The sequence below is a fragment of the Phaethon lepturus genome, unplaced genomic scaffold, assembly GCF_000687285.1.
Source record: "Phaethon lepturus isolate BGI_N335 unplaced genomic scaffold, ASM68728v1 scaffold5041, whole genome shotgun sequence".
Classification (NCBI taxonomy): domain Eukaryota; kingdom Metazoa; phylum Chordata; class Aves; order Phaethontiformes; family Phaethontidae; genus Phaethon; species Phaethon lepturus.
Window position 1 is genome coordinate 99,768 of NW_010518409.1, and position 20,805 is coordinate 120,572.

A 20,805-nucleotide genomic window follows, 5' to 3' on the forward strand; every position below is an offset into this window, starting at 1 on the left:
CTTTCTGGCAAGTCATTTAGTCTAGCTTGTGCCTTTGGGAGTATCTCATTTTACGGATGGGGAACTGTCTCAGAAGGGTGTTGAAAATAAAATCCATTAATGACCGTGAAACTATATAAATGCCTTCAATATGCTGAAACTTGGCCATGGTTTCAACATGGGTTTTTTCTTCAGAAAGTATGTCTGGTTTTATGGATCGTTGCCTTTTGTTCCCTGAAACAGGCTACTAATATGCTTTATTCATGCCTGTAGTTTTTCAAGATCAGTGCTGCTTTCCAGCAATCATTGTACTCATCTCAATACATTGCCACATAAGGGTTTTTTTAGCAATATCGAAGTTGTTTAAAGTACCTTTACAATTAATCTTACTTGCACCTACTAAAACTGTATTGTAACAAAAGTTGCAGTAATAGTATGGGCCAGTAACAGGATAAAACAGTTTGGTGATCAAATATTTTGCTCAATTATAGTTGTTACAGCTTTCGTTGCATGTGGAGAATGTGGTGTGTATGTATGAGGCATATATTTTGTAATGTATCTTGCTTACAGCAAAGCTCTTCTTGTATCCACTCTGTCCTGTCCCTAGTTTGCATCTTGCCTGGTTCCCGGTTGTCCTTTTAAACAGTCGCGTCTTTTTAGATAACTTCTCATAGTGTCTCTCTGCATGTATAAATGCTTGGCTGCATTCAGAGAGAAGTATTTTTAGTCAAAGAGAAGGGTCAGAATCAGAACTGCCATGATCAGACTATTTCTGTTGCATTCAAGGATGTCTGTTATATTCAGCTGAATTTGGCCAGTCATTCCGTTTCTGGTTACATATGTCTGAGGGCATTTGGTGAAAAAATCATGGAAACTTTAGATTGTGCTGTATGCATCTTTTGTTACTTATTTATAAAATGACATTGCATAGTCTCTACTTTCTTCTAAGTGTAATGTGCAGATTGAAAGAAAAAGCATGTAGCTTTTATTCCAGTGGTCTGTTTTTTGAGGTATTTATACCATTGTGTTTCTAGGCATGAAATTACAAATGTTTTATGCAGAATTAGAATCCTTTTCATTCTAAACTTGCTTTGATACATGAAAGGCGTGAGATCAAAATAAGGTTTCCTGTCAGTTCAGGAGATTCTTCTTTTCTGGGGAGGTTCTTTTTGTATGTAAGATCAACTGAGACAGCTGAGCTGCAAAGTTCTGGCAAAAGTGCTAATTCATGAGACTGATGAGACTGTCAGCATAGGTACTCACTGAAATGAAATGTGGGTATTTTATAAATCTAAAAATAAGAGTATGTCCATTTCATTCTCATTTGTACTAGAGCATTTTAAGACTGAAAAATACTTACTCTGTAAAAGAGACTCTCTCTTATAGATACTTCGTTCTGCTTGGAGCATCAGCAAAAATTCTGAACCAAAATCAGCAAGCAGCATTTCTAATAAGTTGTGTATGAAAACAGTCCACTTGATGGGTAATGGGAACTTGGGTTCAGTGCTGCAGTCTTTTTCCTGAGTTGCTTGCAATGCTGTTTGTACTTAAATGAGCAGAATAGAGACTTTTTGTGATGGTGGTCACCAACTCCTCCAGATGCCTGAGTCTTCTGCAGGGACGGTGTTGGGGTTTTGTGTGTGTATGTGCACACTGGGAGTTGAACTGCATGAAGTATTTCACTGAAAACTTAACCAAACAGTATATAGTGCTGATGCAAACAGAGCATTAGGCATGCCTGTCTTTAATACAGCCATCTGCTGAGTGCTGTCGCAGTTTTTCAAAAGCCTCACTTGGCTTAGACATCAAAATCTATTGATGCACCTGTGCCTCTGATCTTCTAATTTTTTTTTTTTAAACTGCAGTGGGAGGGAAGCTATATTTCAAGATAAGTAGCTTTTAAAAGCAGAAAAAAATAAAACCAACCAACCCTCAAAAAAACTCCCCCACAAAACTCATGGTGACAGTTCAGGAATTGTTGAAAATGTCTTTTCTTAATATTCAACACTTTATTTATGGAAAAACACTCAACCACGCTTTCATTTTCCTCTCCTCTGAGTAACCCCTGCCCTTGCTAACACCTATTTCCTGCCTCGTCTATTTACAATACAGCTGTTGAGATCATTTTCTTGATATGTTGGTCCAATGACATCAGCCAGACCTGTGAACTCCTCTACTGGCTCGCTCTTGAACAGCACATAAGTGATTTTTGCGGAGGGAGGAGCTTGTGTTCACCCTGATGCATTCAGCAGCTGTGGCCCAGAGGAGGGAAACAGCGGAGATGCCCGTCTTTTAAAGGTCCTTTCAGGTGATGAGAGAAACCTGGAGACAAAAAGGTGGTCCCATGAAGCTGCCTGCTTAACATAGGTGAAGCCCGGACGTTTTAGCAGCTCCTTCCTTTCCTCATTTACTTGCTGTTTTGCAAAGACCAACTGTATTTTACCACATCAAGTTTAGTCTCCTAAGCTATAGTGTGAATTGGTGATCTCCTGACTACCATCTTATTCTGGCCTAGTACCATACCCTGATGTCGCTCATGACTGAGGAGGCAGCTCAGTATCGCTTGCTGCCATGGGTGAAGCAAGGCCCGCCTTCCCCTGTTGCAGCGGAGCAGTGTGGTGGGGCAGGAGGGCTGCGGTGGGGTGAGAGGGGAGGTAGCCTCTACCCCGCCACGAGCCCCGCGTGCTGTTGCTTCAGTGTAGCAGAGGCATTGGGGAAGTTCTGGGGTTTCTGCCCATGGACAGCAGGGCTTGCCTGGACTCCAGCAATGAGGCATGCTCCTTCTCGCCCTGTGTCCATTTGGGGACACATTGGGGGTTTCCTAGGGGAAAAAGGGGCTTTTTGGGACATGTCTCCTTTTCCTGTTTTCTTGCCCACCCCAGGTATGCTGGTTTGGTACGTGGCAGGCCTAGTCTCACTAAGTCCCATGTGGATGTCAGGGCCCCGGGGGCACCAACAGGCCCCAATGTCCCTGCCCATCGCCTGGGGCTCCCCCCACCCTGCACATGGCCCAGGACCCCATGTCAGCCCCCAGGGCCGACAGCCTGTGCCCCAGTGATGCCACAGTAGAGCCGGTATCCAGCCCCCCACAGCCCTGCCTTGTCCATCCCTGGGCCCTACTGAGCTGGGCCTACCTGCGTGCCCACATCCCAGCCTGGGCCTGCCCCTGGCCTGTCCCCGGTGCCTCCCCAACTGCCTGCTCCTGGCTGGAGTGGTGGGACACAGGAGGGGCCTTGGCAGATGAGGCCCCTTGAGGCACCCTGGCAGTGGGCATGTGGTTTTATCTGTGTGCTTTACTTCTGAAAATATAGCATTAATGTACAGCATGTTGCTTCACTCAGTCTCTGAAATCATGTGACAGCTGCTATGTGACAGTAAGAGCTATTGATTATGTAGTGTTTTAGTTACAGTTTAATTTTTGAGACATGAGTGGCTGTAGAAGTTCTCTGTAGTGTGTGGGGCACCATTAAGATACTCAAATCCAGCAGTATTTAGAGTTGCTGAGGAAATGTGTGGTAAAATACAGGAGGATTTGTAATGAGCTCTTCATTGAGGTTCCTAAATGTACAGGAGCTTATTCCTACAGCCCATGAAATCTTGAAGTACACCAGCTTGATACTGAGCACCTGTATTTCATAATGAATGAAAGTGATCTCCACAAGAGCAAAGACTCCTTAAAATCTACCAGAATGGTGCAGAAATGAACAAATTTTGTATTTCAGAAAAAGAGGATAAAGCATGTATTTTTTTTCTCCCAGTGGAGATACAAAGGGAGTATTATAAACACGTGTTAAGCAGCCGTACAAGTTGTGTGTGTTCATTTATGCCATTCTGTGACCAGAGCTCATCTGTCTCGCTGGGATCTGAATAGGTCACAGTGTTGTTTTTCACACTTGCATAGCTGGGCTCAGTATAAATTGCAGTAAAGAAGTTATTCAGTGCTATCACTTAATAAATTTTTTCCTTGCCTCCTTGGAAATAGTGGTGCAAATGTATGGCAGAACACTGCTTTAAATACTTGATTTGTAAAATTCACTGTGTTCAAGATTTCCAAGTGCTAAAGGTACACACTACTCTTACTTCAGTGAAGGTGCTGGGTCCTCGACACCCCTTTGCAAAAGGAGGGTTTGTTGGTAGTGAAGTGTGGACCTGCCCTTGTGTCCTGCCTACACCTTGCCTTCACAACTTCTGGAAACTTTTTGTTTCCTGCATGTGCAGTCACTTGCTTTGGGAGCCATTCTAAGTTTTCTTCTAATTCTCTTCTTGATTGCAGATTGACTTGGAACCAGAAGGGAGAGTGTATGTCATCATAGACCTTTCAGGATCATCAGGTGAAGGTAGGGACTTTCAGTGTTTTATTTTTTTCTTTCATGAATGGAATCTTGCAAGGGCCTCTGCAGTGGAAGTATTTAGAGGAAGTGCTGTGCCAATATCATCTTAAATCTACATGAGATTAAGTTAAAGCGAATGCGTTTTGATGTATCTGCCTGTGAGTTAACGAGCAGTTGCAGTTCATCTTACCCTGCTAATCACCAATGGTAACAATACTAGCTAAAAGGACAGTAATGAAATGAAAATAGTTTAATAGTATTAATTTCCAGAAGAAAATTCTAATTTTTATTTTTGGAAAAATGCTAACTATTATGTAGGTAGAAATTATAAGATGTTAAAGGTGGCTGGGTGAAGAGTTTATTTGCTTCTTAAATTATTCTAATAGTTGGTATTTTTTCACGAAATGTTTTCTTTTTCAAGTAAAGTAATGACCAAAATGTTGTAACTGCTATGTCATAAAAATGACAACACCTCTTGTCATTACATGTTGGGGAAAAAAACAACAAAGAAATATGGAAGAGAAATATTTATTAAATTTTTAAGTTAGTCTTCTGCTGTGAAGTGGGAACACAGTCAGATGGTATATGATGGGAATGAGAGAATTTATGAAAAAGCAAATCTGTGTATCTTCGTCAGGCTCTCGATGACAGCCTGACCTGCTGGAATGGCCTGGATGGCTAGTTTGGCTTTGATTATTTTAAAGGATGTCCACTGGTCAGCTTTTCCCAGTAGTTTGTAGAGTTCAGGTAAGTGAGGTTATCGTTGGTTCACAGTACATAAAGAAGATTCACATACACCCTGACGAGCTGAAACAGAAAATGTAATGAAGTGAAATGAAATTTTGCCTGGCATAGTTGTGAAACAGCAGAATAACACGTTTATATTTCTGTTCTTCATAATGAATTGCTGTGCTCTGACCAAATACCAACAGTAGCTTGCAAAAACATGTATTGCTGTAAACACTGAATTTCAAAAACAAAGCAAACTGTTATTTAAACTTAATCTTATAGCCATATTTTGTACCCACATAAGATATGTTCTGCCTTTTTTTTTCTTCCTGCACATTGAAGAAAATATCAGTTTGATAATATTTTCCACATGTCTTCCTATTGGTATGCCAGTGATGGAACTAAAATGCAGTTAAAGGCATTGATGTGGTTCTGTTACAGGGCAGACAGATGTTCTTCTAACCTTCCAGTGGTAGTTAATTGATACCCAGCAGGGATAGTGTTACTATTCCATCACAAGATGAATTCAGGTGTGTCAGACTGTCAAAGGGCAGAAAGAATGGTGGTATGTTCTTTAAAAGTTCTTCAAAACTCTGTAGCCTTTTATACAGGAAAATAAAGAACGGCTATGTTAATGTCTCCTGTATTACGTGGTGTGTTGCCCTGTGACACTTGAAAGGTGCTTGGGAGGAAATTTGCAGAACTGGAATTTGTGTCGCTACACTAATGTTGAAGGGGAGCACTCGAATGGTAACAGGCCACTGAGGGAAAACAGCTTATGAAATGCTGTCTTATGGGAAGCCCTTGGGAAGTCCAGGAGGCTTTAGTTAGGGTGAATTTGGTAGAACCCTGCAGAAACTGATGTGCTTACAAAATGCAATAGAACTCAGTTTTAGAGTTTCCCCATACAATTAAATAACTGTTGAAAAGTGTTGTTTCAAAGTATTGCAAAATTCTCTACGAAAGTTACGGTTTTCCTCACAATGGAAATTGGACCGGGTTTGTACAACAGTTAGTAAACTGTTTTTACGGTGTATTGTTAGTGATGTTATGAAATCCTGTCTTTAGACTGCTTCATTAGGGCTGAGGCCTGGCTAACTTCGGATGTGTCTCCTCTCACTTCAGCTGTCTTCGTGAAGCACCTAGTTTAACATAATAGCTGTATGCTTTGTTCTGTAGTCAACAAACCTTTAACCCACATGGAAAGAAACTTATTCTACATGTTTCAAAAATGCCTATTTAATTTGACCTATGTATATATACATGTATTCTATTTACTTATTTATATATCTGATACGTATTTTATGCGTTTCAGTGGGGCAGCTCACTTTAGTTGATCTTTCATAGTCAATGAATACAGGAACGTAAGATTAAGGTTAGACTAAATAACATGACTTTTGAGTGGCCAAGCTTGGTTGAGGTGATTGCTACTTCTGACCTAATTTGTTAACCAGGATCTTGCTTTAGAACTCCCGTTTTAATTGTAAATAGCGGCTGAGTGCATAGCAGTCTCTTAATGCTGTGCAAATGAGTGTCACTATTTCATCTCAGAATTTGGAGGGGAAAATTGGCAACTTGTGAAAATAAAAATACCTGTAGCAACTATTTTAACCAGAGGAAGCAATGATATGGTACGTTTCTCAGTTAGCAATATATATAAAAAAAAAGACAACAAAAAAATTTCAGCCATTAAGATGTAATATATACTTGCCAACCAGTATTATCTTGTAATTCTGTGTATTGAAAATTGGACTTGCTTCTTCTGTGGCATATATGCAGGTTTCTAATTAGCAGCAGGCAAGAAGGTAACTTCAGTTATTTGGCACTTCTAAAAGATTTTTAAGGTAGAGATACCAAAACAAAATTTGGATAATTGCCCTAAGATTAGTTGAATCCATTAATATTGCAGAGAGCTTTGTCCTCTGTTAAATTGTCTCCAAGAGGCAAAAGTCCTAATTTTGCAAGTGAGCCCTTATGTGAATAAATTGCTATATAAATTGAAATTTACATATAAAACCCTAAATGGTAGATAAAGAAGAAGAAACCTTCTCACTAGTATTATATTCGCAGTAGTTTTAGTAAGCTTTTACGTAATATTGATGTAATACGCTGTTACCATATACCGACTTCTAAAAATTCAATTGTTCCTTAGTCCCAGCTGCCAGATTGCTTATCCCTCAGCACTTATTTGCACTTGCATGGCAAAACAATGAAATGGTTCGTTGTTCGTTGCTATGGCTGACTTCCTCAGCAAAAGTACATAATTTCTCTTCCTCCTTCCTCTCCCCCCCAAACTGAATCATTCATGGGCTTTCATTGCTTGTGTGGCTTAGGTGTTCAGAACAGATGGAAATATGTCAGATTACAAAGAGAGGTAAGGAGTCCTTCTGCCTCTCCTTGTCACATGGAGACGGACTTGTTGAGAGCCACCCTTACATATCGGTATCACCATCTGCCGGGTATTTTTATGTAGAACTGTAGAAGGAAGGGTTGAGTTGCTGGCTTTGCTACTTGTAATTTTCTTCCTCATTCTAAAGACAAGCTACGTATGTATGCAAGGTTACAGGGCTATGCCGGCTTCTCTGCCACTTCCTATATTGTGAAATTTCCTGCAGAAGCCACCTGAAGGAGAAGCTCTACTTCTCCAGCAGCAACAGTGCATTTCTTCAGAGCCAGCCTGGAAAGCCCAAGGACTACTCTCCACTGGTACGTCTTATGGCACTGCCAACTCTCACCGTGGATTGTTCAAATCTCAAGGTGTTTGGATTTGTTATGAAAATACAATTTTTTTAGAACTTGCCCCCATTCAGTTCTACTCTTTGAAGCAGAAAAAGGCTGAAAAACACAAATGCTGAAGTCTGAGAAGTGGAAAGCCAACTACATAAAAAGCCCTTACAAGAACAACAAACCCAACAGGAACGTTTTTATTGTTACTTTTTTACACTAATCCTGTTTTGGAGCCTGCTTATAGCTTCTGAATGTTTGTTCTGCACTGAGAGGGAGCGTGAATAACTATTTGTTTTAGGAATCTTTTGTAAATTCTGTAGTAGGAACTGTCTGGCCCATGTACGGAAAAGAAAATGCTAAGTGAACTGTTTAGCATGCAGAAGGTGACGTCCTCAAAAGTTCGTATTTAAATTTTTCTGATAAATTTGAACATTCCCATACTGTGCTTTCAAATCCAGTTCTGCAAGATACTTTAGCATGCTTTTCTGATGTGGACATAGGAAGAGGGAGAGAAGAAAGTTCTGAAAAGAAATTTTTAAAATTCTCCATTTTAAACTATGCGACCAGTATTTCCATAACACCTGTGATTCCAGTTTTTACACTCTCTGCCAAAAATCTATCTGCAGGGTAATTCTATAATAAAGTATATCTTCTGTAGATTTGCTTTATTTAAAATGTCTCTGTGCATTCAGAGTAAATATGTGTTTGTGTTTCCCATGAATGGAAAAAGCTATATCAGTGGAAACTTCCCAAATATAGATATGCACTAAGGTATCCATTCACAGGCTAAAATAACTGCAACAGTTAATCAGCAAAGTTCTATTTATAAAAATATTTGTTTATAATTGTAATACTTTTATTGGATTTTTTAAGTGTTGACAAATAATAACTGCCCACTCAGAACTTCAAGGGATGATTTAGAAACAAATCCCTTTGGTCAAACGAAGAAATGGAGCTTCTGTGGACCTGACACAGCATCTGCTAGTATTAGTTGGAATTTTTTGCTAATGTTATTGAGCTAGGTACTGTGCCATATGCAAACACAAAGGATCTGTAAGAATAAGGTTTTCTGATAACTTGCTCTTGGGAGACCAGATCAAAATATGGGTGGTGGTTGCTGTTGTTACTCTGCCAGAATATTGTCAGACTTGCAAAGCATGTAATCAGTCAATTCTGCTATTAACTAAACATCTGGTGACTCCAGTTATATATGAAGTTATAAGAAAAACAAAGTTTATAGTAGGCCAGTGATTGTACGAAGTAATTAGCTTGGGAAAGATCTATCGTATTTATTCTCTGCTACTTTGCAAGCTGGATCTAATGATTGCATGGGGTTTTTAGTCTTGTATCTTCTACTTCTGCCAGGGCTACGGAGAAGGGTGTGTCTGTTAAGTCTTTCAATGAACAGGGACTCTCTAAGACATGCTGTCTTATTAATTTCTTTAGTGCTGCTTGTTGTCCGAGGTCATATTGATTTTCTATGTTAATTCAGTGTTGCTGCAGCATATGCATTATTTCTAGGCTGAAGTGCATTCATTGACTGTTTTATTGACATGCTTTGGCAGTGTTTTTTCATCTATTTTAGTGCTTATGGAGTTTTGTGAGTGAAGTTTTTTGAATGATTTCAGAGTCTGGAGTAGCCGATCACTGAAAGTTTAAAATATAACTAATATGATGACACAATGATTCAATATATAAACTGGAATAACAGATGGCCATCGAGGGGATAAGAGAGGTAAACTGCCTGAGGAATCATTAAAAATATTTTCAACAAAGTCAGTTTTATGGAGACTGAAAGACAGATGCTGCTATACTTAAAAGCTTGTGACCTCCCTGCTGCATTTGTCATTGTACATTTCTTCTTCCTTTGGAATTACTGGCTTATGTGTGACACAAATGTATACAGTTTCTTATGGCACCTCTCTACCAACTTAATTTTTAAGTTACCATTTGCAAGATGTCAGTATTGAATCAACTGTAGAATGACTTCAGAATGACCTTGACAGGTTAGATTTTTTTCTTAACTGTATTTATTATATGTAACGTCATGAAAATTGAAGAACTATTGAAAACACTTTTCCATGTACTATGTATAATCCTAATGATTATTTATCATGGTTAAATGTCCCAGTTTGCATTAGGCAATTGTCCTTCTGTACAATTACAGATTCCTCATTTTAGAGCGGGCAGTTGAATTGCAGTGAAACACCACAGCTCATACTGGAGGTGGTAGGCTCTGCAGGAAGCAGCATGTTGGAAATTCTTGTTTATGTCTACAAGTTAGTTACAAAAGATTACATCTTCTATTACATTGATTTTCAAATTCATCTGCTCCTAAGATACTTAAGTTTCACAGGATGAAGAAGTTAAGGTGATATTTAACAATAAAGCCTGTTAGCTGAAGTCTTTACAGTATTTTGTCAATGCAAAATATTTTGTTGATTATTTGTCCTTTTGCATTGAAATATCCAACGAAATGTTTTGACTTCTGACTACATCAGGTTACGTATTTAGCATTTGAGTCAAAATATATGAATTTGAAGAGGTTTCCCTGTTCTTCCTAGCTCATTTACTTGAAGGCTCTCAGTTTTGCACATACAGTTATTACTGATGGGCATATCTTATAGCAGAAGTTCTGCAGGAAAAAAGAAAATAGTATCACTATACAAGCAGGGTATGCTTCTTAAGGCCATTTTTGTGCCTCATACTTGATAAATCTATAACGTAGATACAGCTTGTTAATCAGAATATCCACAGGATTTGTTCCAGGCATCCCACTTCAGTAGAATCAATACAGCAAGAAAAATTGTATTTCTGTTCCATGTCATAGCATCCTTTTGCAAAGATCTGTTAGTAGAAAATACCTCCCAGGTTGAAAACTGTCTCTACAATTGCTACTGTGTCTATTTGTCAGAGCTTTTTGTTCCTTAGAATCTTTTGTAGTTGTCGTCATCATCACCATCATTAATTATGCTTCTTAGGCTATACAGGCCCAGAAGATGAGGTATGGTTTTGCTAGGCACTGTCTGAACCAAGAACAGCAGAAGGTGTTCACTCAGAAATCTCAAAGTCTAAATGACATGCATCCAGGAGCTGGTCTTTTTGCTTGATTGTTTCAGTAATTTGTGTTAGTGAAGAGTGGTATTTTATTTCACTAATGTTTTCCATTGCAAATACAACTTTGACAGGTTGGGGTTGGCTTTTTTACTATCTCTGTTGCCATTTTGGAACACTTGTGGTGCTGTTGAAAGGTTCATCAAGGCAGACCATGAAGCAGTTTCTGGTAGCCGTCAGCTGCTGATCTCGGGCTGTTGAACAGGCTGTGAAAGAATGCTTGTGTGTGTTAAGAATTTCTAGTATATGGCTAGGTAGACAGACCTCAGCTGAATATTATTCAACTAGGTGGGGAGCAGCTCACCTCTTTTCTAGAAATATTTCTCAGTTTTTTAGAAGGTACAAATTGTTCCTTATTCCCACTAATACATCCTGATGGAAGAGATGTATCTCTAGCCCGCCTTTATGGTACTGCCAGGAGGTATAACACTGTCTTTCTCTCTAAAAGTTTCAAGTTGATCACCAGCTTTTCATTGTGAATAATTGCATTTTAAGATTTTAATATGGGAGTCAACCTTCTTTACTGTATTATTTTTGTCTGTGCTGATTTAACCACTTGTTTACAAAGGTTACATCTTTTCCAGGTTTGTTTTGTTTGTTTTTTTTAAACAAGAATGGATGGAGAACCTATTGTATAATAACCCATGCAGTTATGGTAAACACATAGAAAAGAAGAATCACAGAGTCCCTTAACTTCACTCCAGAGACCTTCTTATCCCATATTTTGCAACCCAAAATGTGATTGAGCATTCAACGCATATACATCCTTATCTCCCTCTATTTTAATGTCTGAGAAGAAGCTGTTGTGTTGGAAATGGCTTAGGAAGAGCTATATAGAGTATGGGGAGTGGCAGAGGTGGAGTCAGTGTGCCGCCCTCAAGGCGGGGGCTAAGAAGCCTCTGCAGCTTTTCCAGAGCTGTAAGTGGAGTGGAAAGGATCTGCACAAATGGACCTGTTGTGGCATTGGGGCAGTCAGTCTTCCAGGGATAAAATCTAAAGTATCTGTGAAGTAAAGATGCTGCTTGATGCCTGGGAAGCTGTTTACCAAGACTGAGCAAGACACATGAACTTCATGTTTTTAGACTCAAGGCTGGGGATTTTTCTGAGTTAATCTGAAACTATCGGAACAGGACATTGCTAACTGGCAGTGCTAAATGCATGGTTTCTGTGTTCAGTCACTTGACTCAGCTAGGTTTATGAGTTAGAGCTCTTTCACAAATGCAGCTCCCTCGAAAGTTCTCAGGAATATTGTGTGTTCAGGGAAATAGGGTTTGAAGTGTCCACATGGTATACCTTTCCTCCCTTCGCAGTGTAAATCAAAATAGCCAATCAGAGAAACCAGGCATGTGTTTGTTGCTCTGCTCTGTTCAGTCTCAGTAAGGAGGACTCTGCTTCTTCTGAAGGCCTGATTTCATGGGTTTGTTCATAGCTTGGGTAAAGGCAGGATACAACACTAGGTTTTTGGTTTTCCTTCTATAGGCTTCACTGCTTTAACAGAACAGCAGCAAGCAGAAGTGTGTGAGCCAACTTCAAATGTAACCAGAATCTTTCTTTTCAAAACTCATTACGCAGTGTATCAATTGAGAACCTACTTTCTTTGAAGCTTTCGTTTTATGTAGGTAAATTTGGGGGATTTCAGCTTTTCATTTCTTCAGTCCCAAAAGATCAGCACTCATTCAAACCACAAGTGAGGAAAAAGGGTAAAAATCAAAGAAATAAAAGAAGCTTAAACTGATTTGCAAAGTTTTCTCCTTCTGCTGTGTCTTCATTTTCTCCTCTTAGGAGAGGTAATGCAAAACTATTGCTGACATGTCTTAATAATATGTCTTTTCTCTTGTGTCTGATTTGCTTTAATTTTAAAGTACCTCTGTGCTGCATTGTGGATGCTTATTATAAAAATGAAATTTTTTTTTCTAGGTTTCTTTCTTTCTCAGAACTATTAATCTATGTTATGATGATATTTATAACTGGAAGAAATCTTTGCCTATCCAGATCTTGAGTTTCTAATTTGTTTATTTAAAAAAAAAAAAAACACAACCTAACAGAACACCCCAAAATACCCAAACATTGCATTTATACTAATACGGAAACTTGAAGGTTATGATGCTCAGCCAGACAACTTTTTCATATCTCAAATGAACAACTTTAAATAAATCTCTTGTTTTCTCAAATCTGTTAGAGTAAGTTAATGTCAGTAGATAGCTAACTCATCTGACTGTGGTGTGTATTTACTTGTTGGTCCCGTAGGTGCTGTGTTTCCCCTGAGACAAAATTTCACGTGTTGGTAGCATGGCATCTGAAAGCAGATGTGTGTGTATTGTTACTTGAATGCCAATAATGGCAAGGCCTGAGAGGAGCTGTGAAATAATAGTCCAACAGTCCACAAAGAGTTCTTTGCTCTTGCAAGTTAACACTGACTTCAGTAATGGCATGGGCATTTGGTTGGGAAAATGAACTGTTTCAACTGAAAACTCTTTTTAAAGGTATCAGAGCAAATGCAAAGCAGTACTTGGTGATAATTCAGTCTTTTGGTACATGATCCTTTTGAAGTGCACTGCTCAGTGAAGAGGTTCTCCAAAGGGTGCTATGTCATTTTGTGTGGCAAATGCCTTCGTAACGAACATCTCTCCGTGGATTTATAGCCATCCCTTGGATTTTATCCAGTTAGCTGATGGAACATCTGGTAAGCATTGTGTGTTTGTAATAAGCCCTTACTGTATAAAGCTGGCTCAAGCTTTTCAGGCAAAGATCAATGACCTTTTCTTGGCAGGCTTGTAGCTGTTTGCCAAAACAAGTGCTTTGCAGGGAGCAAGATGCTGGTAGAAGATTTGGTTTAAAGGCGCCTTTGTATTGTACTGTAAGAGTTTGTACTTGTTTAAGGGAAATTGCATTAGACTGAAATAGAAAAGTAATGAAACTCATATACATACCATGTTCCAAACTGCTGTTCCTTTCTTCTCCATTTATGTAATAAAAGCTCTGATTTCCATCTGTTGTTTTTTTCCTTAACAGAGTTTTGAAATAGGCATATTTAATTTTACCACTCTGTATGTCTAGTGTATTTTTTTGAGAAAACTGGAGAAAACTATCAAATTAAAAATTCTAGGGGTGTTTTCATACATGAGTGAAACACGAACTAGTAGTAAGTTTTGAAGTAGAAATACATTTTTGGAAATCAGTATATGGCTAGCTATTTCATAATATAAGACACAACATAGATGAATCCAGTGCTCATTGTATAGCGTGATATGATGTGAAAAATACACATAATATTATAGTTTATATATATTTATTTTGTTGTGCTTCATAAAATACATAACCTATACTCTGTTATGATTTGTTAGTGTTTTGCTCTACACTTCTGTTGTTGCAGTAGTGTGCTCTCAATTGATCTGTTCCCTTTTCACCCTTATGTTGCCCAACAGTAGTCAAGTCTGTTTATTATTATGGTCATTAAGGAAAAAAGTCTTGGTATAGTCTATTTTGATTAATTGATTAGGGGATGAATAGATGAGGTAATTAAAGACAGGTCCAGCCATGTTCCTGGCTGTTCCATGTACTGGTGAGGTAGTGAAAACTTTGGGAGTGTTAATGTCTTTTCTGAACATCATTAACCAAATATTTATTGCCCTCAACATAGCCTAAAAATGTATTTCTGAGTTCTACAGTAGTGCGAACAGCTGGAGTCTCAAAAGCTATGTGTTTTTTGAGTATAGTTTTGAAAGGTTAAAATAAATATTTCAGTACAGCTGGAAACAGAATTCAATTTAGGAAGGTTCGTTCTTAGTAGAGGCTCAAAATCTACATACAGTTGCATATTTATTCCACAAGTCCATTGGAAATAAGTATAAAAGTGTTGTAAAATATTAAGTAGAGGTAAATAATTTATCATGTTTTAAAAGCTGTTTAAAAGAATCATTTAACTGGAAAGAACCATTGTTGTTTCTTAGGTAAAAGCCTGGATTTCAATCTCTTAGACTTTTTAAAAATAATAAGCAGATGTTCTAAAAAGACAGTCGCATTACCTGTGCCTGTTTGCCACAGGATCTTAAATCATTTCAGTCTTTTGTGCTGAAATAATTCTTGTGGTACTCTGAGAATACAGGATGGTTTGTGAGACTTGCTAATGTTGTTTCTCCTTCCACCAGCCCTCTCACCCCTGCCTCACCTTCATGCAGAAACAATTTGGCTGAAAGAATAGAAATACTCTGGTAAACTGTTATTGTGTGTAGTAGGAGTTACCTCTAAAATAATGAGGTAGAGCAGTTCATTTTCCATAGGTACCTTTATCTGTCCTTCAGAATTTACTCTTTCCTTTGCTCCACTAGAGCCTTTTCATGGATGCTTTGTACCCGTGGGGGCGAAAAGTGTTTTGCGTCTATAAAAGGCAGTCTCTGGGCATAAAAATGACTGAGTAGAGCATGTGTGTATTACTTTCAAGTTAGAGGTTTTAAAGGAAACCTTCAAAGAAAGCAAGAGGCAAGTCTGAAAAGGAAGATCAAGCCCTTTCATCATTTCTCTGGAGTTTCGGAAGGTCTATAATAAGGGAAGTATTGCAAGCTGAGATAGATACTCTGATTTGAACACTGCCTAATCCTTTGTCTTTTTTTCATGCTATGGCTTTTAGTTTGCTTTCATTATTTCTGCCATATTTCTTTAATGTTTTCTTCAAAAAATGTGAATTATAGGTGATATCAGGAAGAATGTAAAATACAGTTTTGAATCTGCACTAGCAGCTTTAACAAACAAACTGCCTGATATGTTGGACTTTCAGCTGTTGCATGCAGTATAGATCCTTGATTTCTCTTATACCAAGGCTGGGGTATATTTCTCGGAGATTATGTTTCTGTGACACACACTAAACTTAACCATTAATAAGTAGTGAAGCAATAGCAGAATCTAGGGCAAAATACTCAACCTGAATAAATCTAGGAGTTTTAATAACTCCAGTTTGAATCAGCGGGGCTTCTTCCTCCCAGACAGAACAGATAGAAAATCACATTTATATTACAGTGTTGTAAAGGAACACTTAGAAATATGCCCTTTCTACTTACTTCTCTGTTTATAATTCCCAGATCAGTACCAGGAAACTGGATCTTTACAGTTAATTCCTAAGCATGTGCTTTTCTTCTTTATTAGACTCTATGTTTTCAAAAAATCTTTAATACAGCATTTTTTAACTTCATCCCATCATCTTGGAAGGCTGCTGCTCTGCTGTGAATGGTGTGATTTAAAGGAAACGTCTTCCATTGCGATTCATGAATTTCCCATAATAGGTAAGTGTCCCAGGGTATCAGTTCACCCCTGCCTAAAATACTGGAAGCAGCTGTACTTCTCTCTTTTCAGACCAAAGTAATTGTTTACATTTGCACAGCAATATCGTAAGGCAAGAAAGTACTAGAAAGGAAGAAAGAACTTTTTTTCCCATTTAGACTTCAGAAAAATGAAACTCTGTGAATGTATAATAGCTTTCAGACTTTGGTCAGGGTTCTTGAAAATCTAGTCCGGTCTTTATTAAAAAATATGATGCAATATTTTAACTATTGTATGACAAAGAAGTGAAGCCATCCTGTTTTCTTTCTTGGAAGAGTGCTCATTTAACAGTACACTTCTCCCAGTAATCCTGTGCAAAGACTTTATTTGGGGCTTAATAAGTTGGATGACTACTGTGGAATTGTCTTCGTATCTGAAGAAAGTTGCAGATGCAGAGGTCAGAGTATTAAGATCAGGTTTGAGGCTTTGCTTCAGTGTGTTAGTTCTTATTTTTACAAAAATAGTCTCGTATATTTCAGTTGATTAAGTAAACAAGCAATGCACCCCCACATATTCAATTAACAGTATATTTAATATTAAATTCAGAAGCAGAGTTCACAGATATTTCAGTGTTTTGTAAATGTTAGTGTGAGAATCACATAGAACACATTCTGAACAGAGGGGAAAAAAGGAAGAAAAAGGTCTCATTACTTGCAAATGCAGTAAGCAAAATTTAAATAGCGGGGATTTTGTTATGTTTTTTAAGGTACAGGAATTTGAGTTTCAGTGTCTGATTTACTTTGGTGTTAGCACAGCTTGTGGACTAAATACATTTTTATTTACTTGCAAATGCTTTAAAGTGTTTCTGAAGAAAAATAGAGCTAAAAGAATTGTAAAGCGTTTTTTAATAATTTATTTGTATGCATTCCATAAGTACAGCAAATTTTGCCAATATCTATGGTGGCAGATGTTTGGTTTAGAGCATGCAGTTTTCGTGTGTTCATAGTTCTTGGAGTGAATAGAAATGTATAGTTATTATACTGAATACACTTCAAGGCTGCAAATTTTGTACTTGAGACAAGATAATGTTATAGCTTTTGATGTATGCAATGGAATCACTGATGAGCCCTTTTTATAATAATGTTTTTGAGGATAAGATTGTCTGGTTAAATCCCATAACTGGAGCAATTTGTACATCTGCCATCTTTACTTTGGGCAAGATTCTTCTGTGCATCAACAGACTTCTCTGGAAAATAGGAGTATGTCTGCCTATTGTGCTGTGAGGCTAATATTACTAAATGGAAGATTTCCTTGAGAGAAAGAGCTTGATAAAGACTGGAAAAGGACTTGACATTTAGATTTATATCTTGTTTTCAGTTAACTACCTACGCTTCATTGAAAGGGTAGAAAGTACACTCAGCATGACGTAATGAACTTGCACTTAATAAAATACAATTTATCCCTCTTTCAGAATCTTAAATGAACTTTTAGTTTTGGGGTGGCTTTTTTTTGTTTGTTTTTTTTAAGGATCCATTATTATTAAACCTTTTGCTGGCTGTAGTTACTAAATTGTATTAAGGGGTCCTTTTTCAAAATCCCTTCTCAGGACATTTTACCAAATATAGTACCTTTGTGTACAAATGCAGGAGTTAAATAGTTCTTAATTATAGTTTTAAATTTGAGAGTGGCAAATTGACCTTTTTTTTTTTTCTCCTGATGTTCAGTGGTCTAGTGGATCTTAGAATTGATCTTCAACAAGTTAAAACAAAACAAAAGGTGAAAACTCTACTAATGACTTTCAGGTTTTGAAGATTAAAAATCTTTAATTATAAGGTTGTGTTTTTGTGGGGGTTTTGGTTGTTTTGTGTTTTTCAAAAAAGGCTGTCATCCCTGGTCCTTATTATTAGAGAACATAAACTATACATGCTCAGGGCAGGCGAGACATATCACATGTATAGATGTGATATGTTACCACTTCATTTAGTTTTCATGGGACGTACTCAGTATCAGAAATGACATTTCTTGTTTTAAGATGCTACTTTGGAGGTTTTGATTGTGTTCATTTCAGAAGAATGTATACATCACTTTTAGCTTCTCCTACGTAGATTGAGCATTTGTACCTGAGTGTTTGACTAAGTTAAGTAAGGAAGTCACATCTTGTTCTTCAAGTATTTTTCATAATGTTTTCAGTGGGAGAAGGGGCAGGAGACTTCACGTACTCAATAGTATCTTGTTTGATATCTTCTCTGAAGGACTGTGTGCTCACACTTTCCACCTAGCATAGCCAAGCCATTTTGGCAGATTAGGATGTCATCCAGCTTTTCATGTTTCTGTCTCTTTGCAGCACCACAGTCCTCATCATTTACAGATTTCTAAGTCTATATATCTCCAGAAGGGCTGGCTTGGGATATGAGCTGTCAGATAGTATGGGCCTATGTTTCTGTATTATTTTCAGGCTTATCACCCATTTCCTGGGCCTCAGCAGTAGTCAGTGGAACTCTTGCTAGCAGCTGGGTGGTTAACTTGGGTTGTTGGGCACACTGTTTCCTTAAAAACTGAGAATGGTCACTCAGTGAAAGATTCGGAGTAGGAAATACAAACATCTTTCTTCTAAGCCAGTTTAGCTACACATAACAAACTATGGAAAGTATTGGCAAGTGTTTCATTTCATTGCTACTGCCTTTGGAGAAGAAAGCCTTTAAGAATCCTGAAGTCATTTGCAAATAACCTTGTGAAAAGCTGGTGCAACTAATACCATCCAATATATTCTACACCAGTTTCTCTGCAATGTTAGTATTTTTTTGTAGGGAACAAGACTCCTGATTCCTAATTTACTACAGAGACAAGAGTAGTGGGAGCGAGTTTCCCTTTACTGTGTATATGGCAGACATACAGACTACAAAAGTTTTATTTGAGAACTTGCATCTTTCTTGTTTCTTTGCCCAAACTCTTCTAACCATAGAACATATCAAAATGGAATTATTTTGTTACCAAATTGTTTTTTTCAAGTTACAAACTCCATATGCTACTGAAGTCACAGCTATCATCTCTCAGGGTTATATTTACATAATTGTCTAAGTCCGAGTGCTTCTAGTAATATGCTGCTAACATTACCAGCATTGAAAGACTGAGTAAAAGACTAAAATTGGATTGGATTTGCTATAGCACAGGTGAGACTGAAATTGTTGCAGCATTTCTGGTCTGAGAAACTTTGGATAACATGAAGCATGCAGTATTTCTTCTGTGATTGTTATGCGGCCAACCCAGTTCCACTGGAACAATTTTACATCAGTAAGAGATTTGGACGACAACATGGAAAGAATCCAACCTTCCAGTCTCGTACCTACACTAGAAAAACTAAGAAAAGAATCTGTCTTGAAACATCTGGAATCTATTTCTTCTGTTTGCTGGTATTGATGTTGAGTTTTCTTTTTATTCATCCTTCTCCTCTCTGTTCCTGGGAGACATACGGTTGGGGTTTTTAATTAGAAAATTGAAGTTTCTGTTAAGGATAACTCAGAATAAAGTTAAATAGTGGCGTTGTTAAGTTCAGTAGGATCTAAATTTTATAACTAGTTTCCTATTTTTATAGCACTCAAATCTTTTCCTTCTTTTCCCTTCTAGTCCTCCTTCTTCAAGTAGCAGTTTGAGGACTGTCTTCATAGGTTGGTATACATTAATCACAGATGAGCATGCTGTTAAAGATTAGGTAATTGCAATTGAAAATTATTCTCTTAGTGTTCTTAATACTGATATCTTTTTTGGGAAATTTACTGCTACTTTTGTGTAGCTATGTAATCAATAGCATTTCAGAAGGTCGTTTGCTAAGAAACAGGCACAAAACCTCAATAATTGTCAAGAAAGATATTTTTGAATTTTTTTTTTTTTAGGACATCATCCTTCTTTCTTTTTTCACTAGGTTAGTGCCTATTCCTGGTAGCTCCTTCTAGAGAACCCAGAGGAAAAGTTGCGGCAGTTAGGGGAAGGGTCTCTTGAGGCAAATCTCTCTCCACGGAAAGCAATGTGGAACCAAGGCTTTTACTCCTTTTGTTCCTTAACCTCCCTGGGATGTAGCCACTTATCTCACTTTGGTTCTTGTGAAAATTCCATCTGGTACCTGTCTCTGTAGGCCCTAAAGCCTTCATCTGTCCTGTGGTTCTTTGTACAGGGTTTGATTATGCACAGCTCTCGGCACTAGTGCATACAAGTAGTGTCTTCTCTTGCTCTGAATGCTAAACCAAACAAAGCTTGTTTTATGTCTTGTACAATGGGAGGAAGAGAACACATGACTATTAATCACATTGTTTGAATTTGGAGCTAAAAATCAAAGTCAGACTTCTTTTTCTCTTCATTACTGTAAGGTTGGATTGAATTCATTATCTTGCTGACTGGCCTGTAACTGCTTTCCCTCGCTTCCTGATGAGCTGCTTATCCTGGCCTGAAGTGCGTTGCTTCCCCTTCCACTTCCTGCCAGCTTCGTCTCCAGAAGCACAGGCAGGCCAGAGTCTGAAGTCCCCGCCCCGGCAAAACTGATTCTTACTTGGATATCGCTATTTGGAGCTGTAATTTCCTGCAGATCCTTCCTTGCTGAGATCTTTAAAGCCTGCTATAGTTAGGATAAGTAAAAGCACTTACATAGATGACAGAATCAGTTGCACAGCACAGTGGACTT

General features: G+C 38.0%; 1 protein-coding gene across 1 annotated transcript in view; it reads left to right on the forward strand.

The window, feature by feature from the left end:
• Positions 1-20,805, forward strand: part of PRKCE (protein kinase C, epsilon) — a 296,007-nt gene that overhangs the window by 99,531 nt on the left and 175,671 nt on the right. Inside the window, exon 2 of the mRNA XM_010296719.1 lies at positions 4,253-4,316. Coding sequence (XP_010295021.1) covers positions 4,253-4,316 — 64 coding nt within the window. The remainder of the gene's footprint in view (positions 1-4,252; positions 4,317-20,805) is intronic.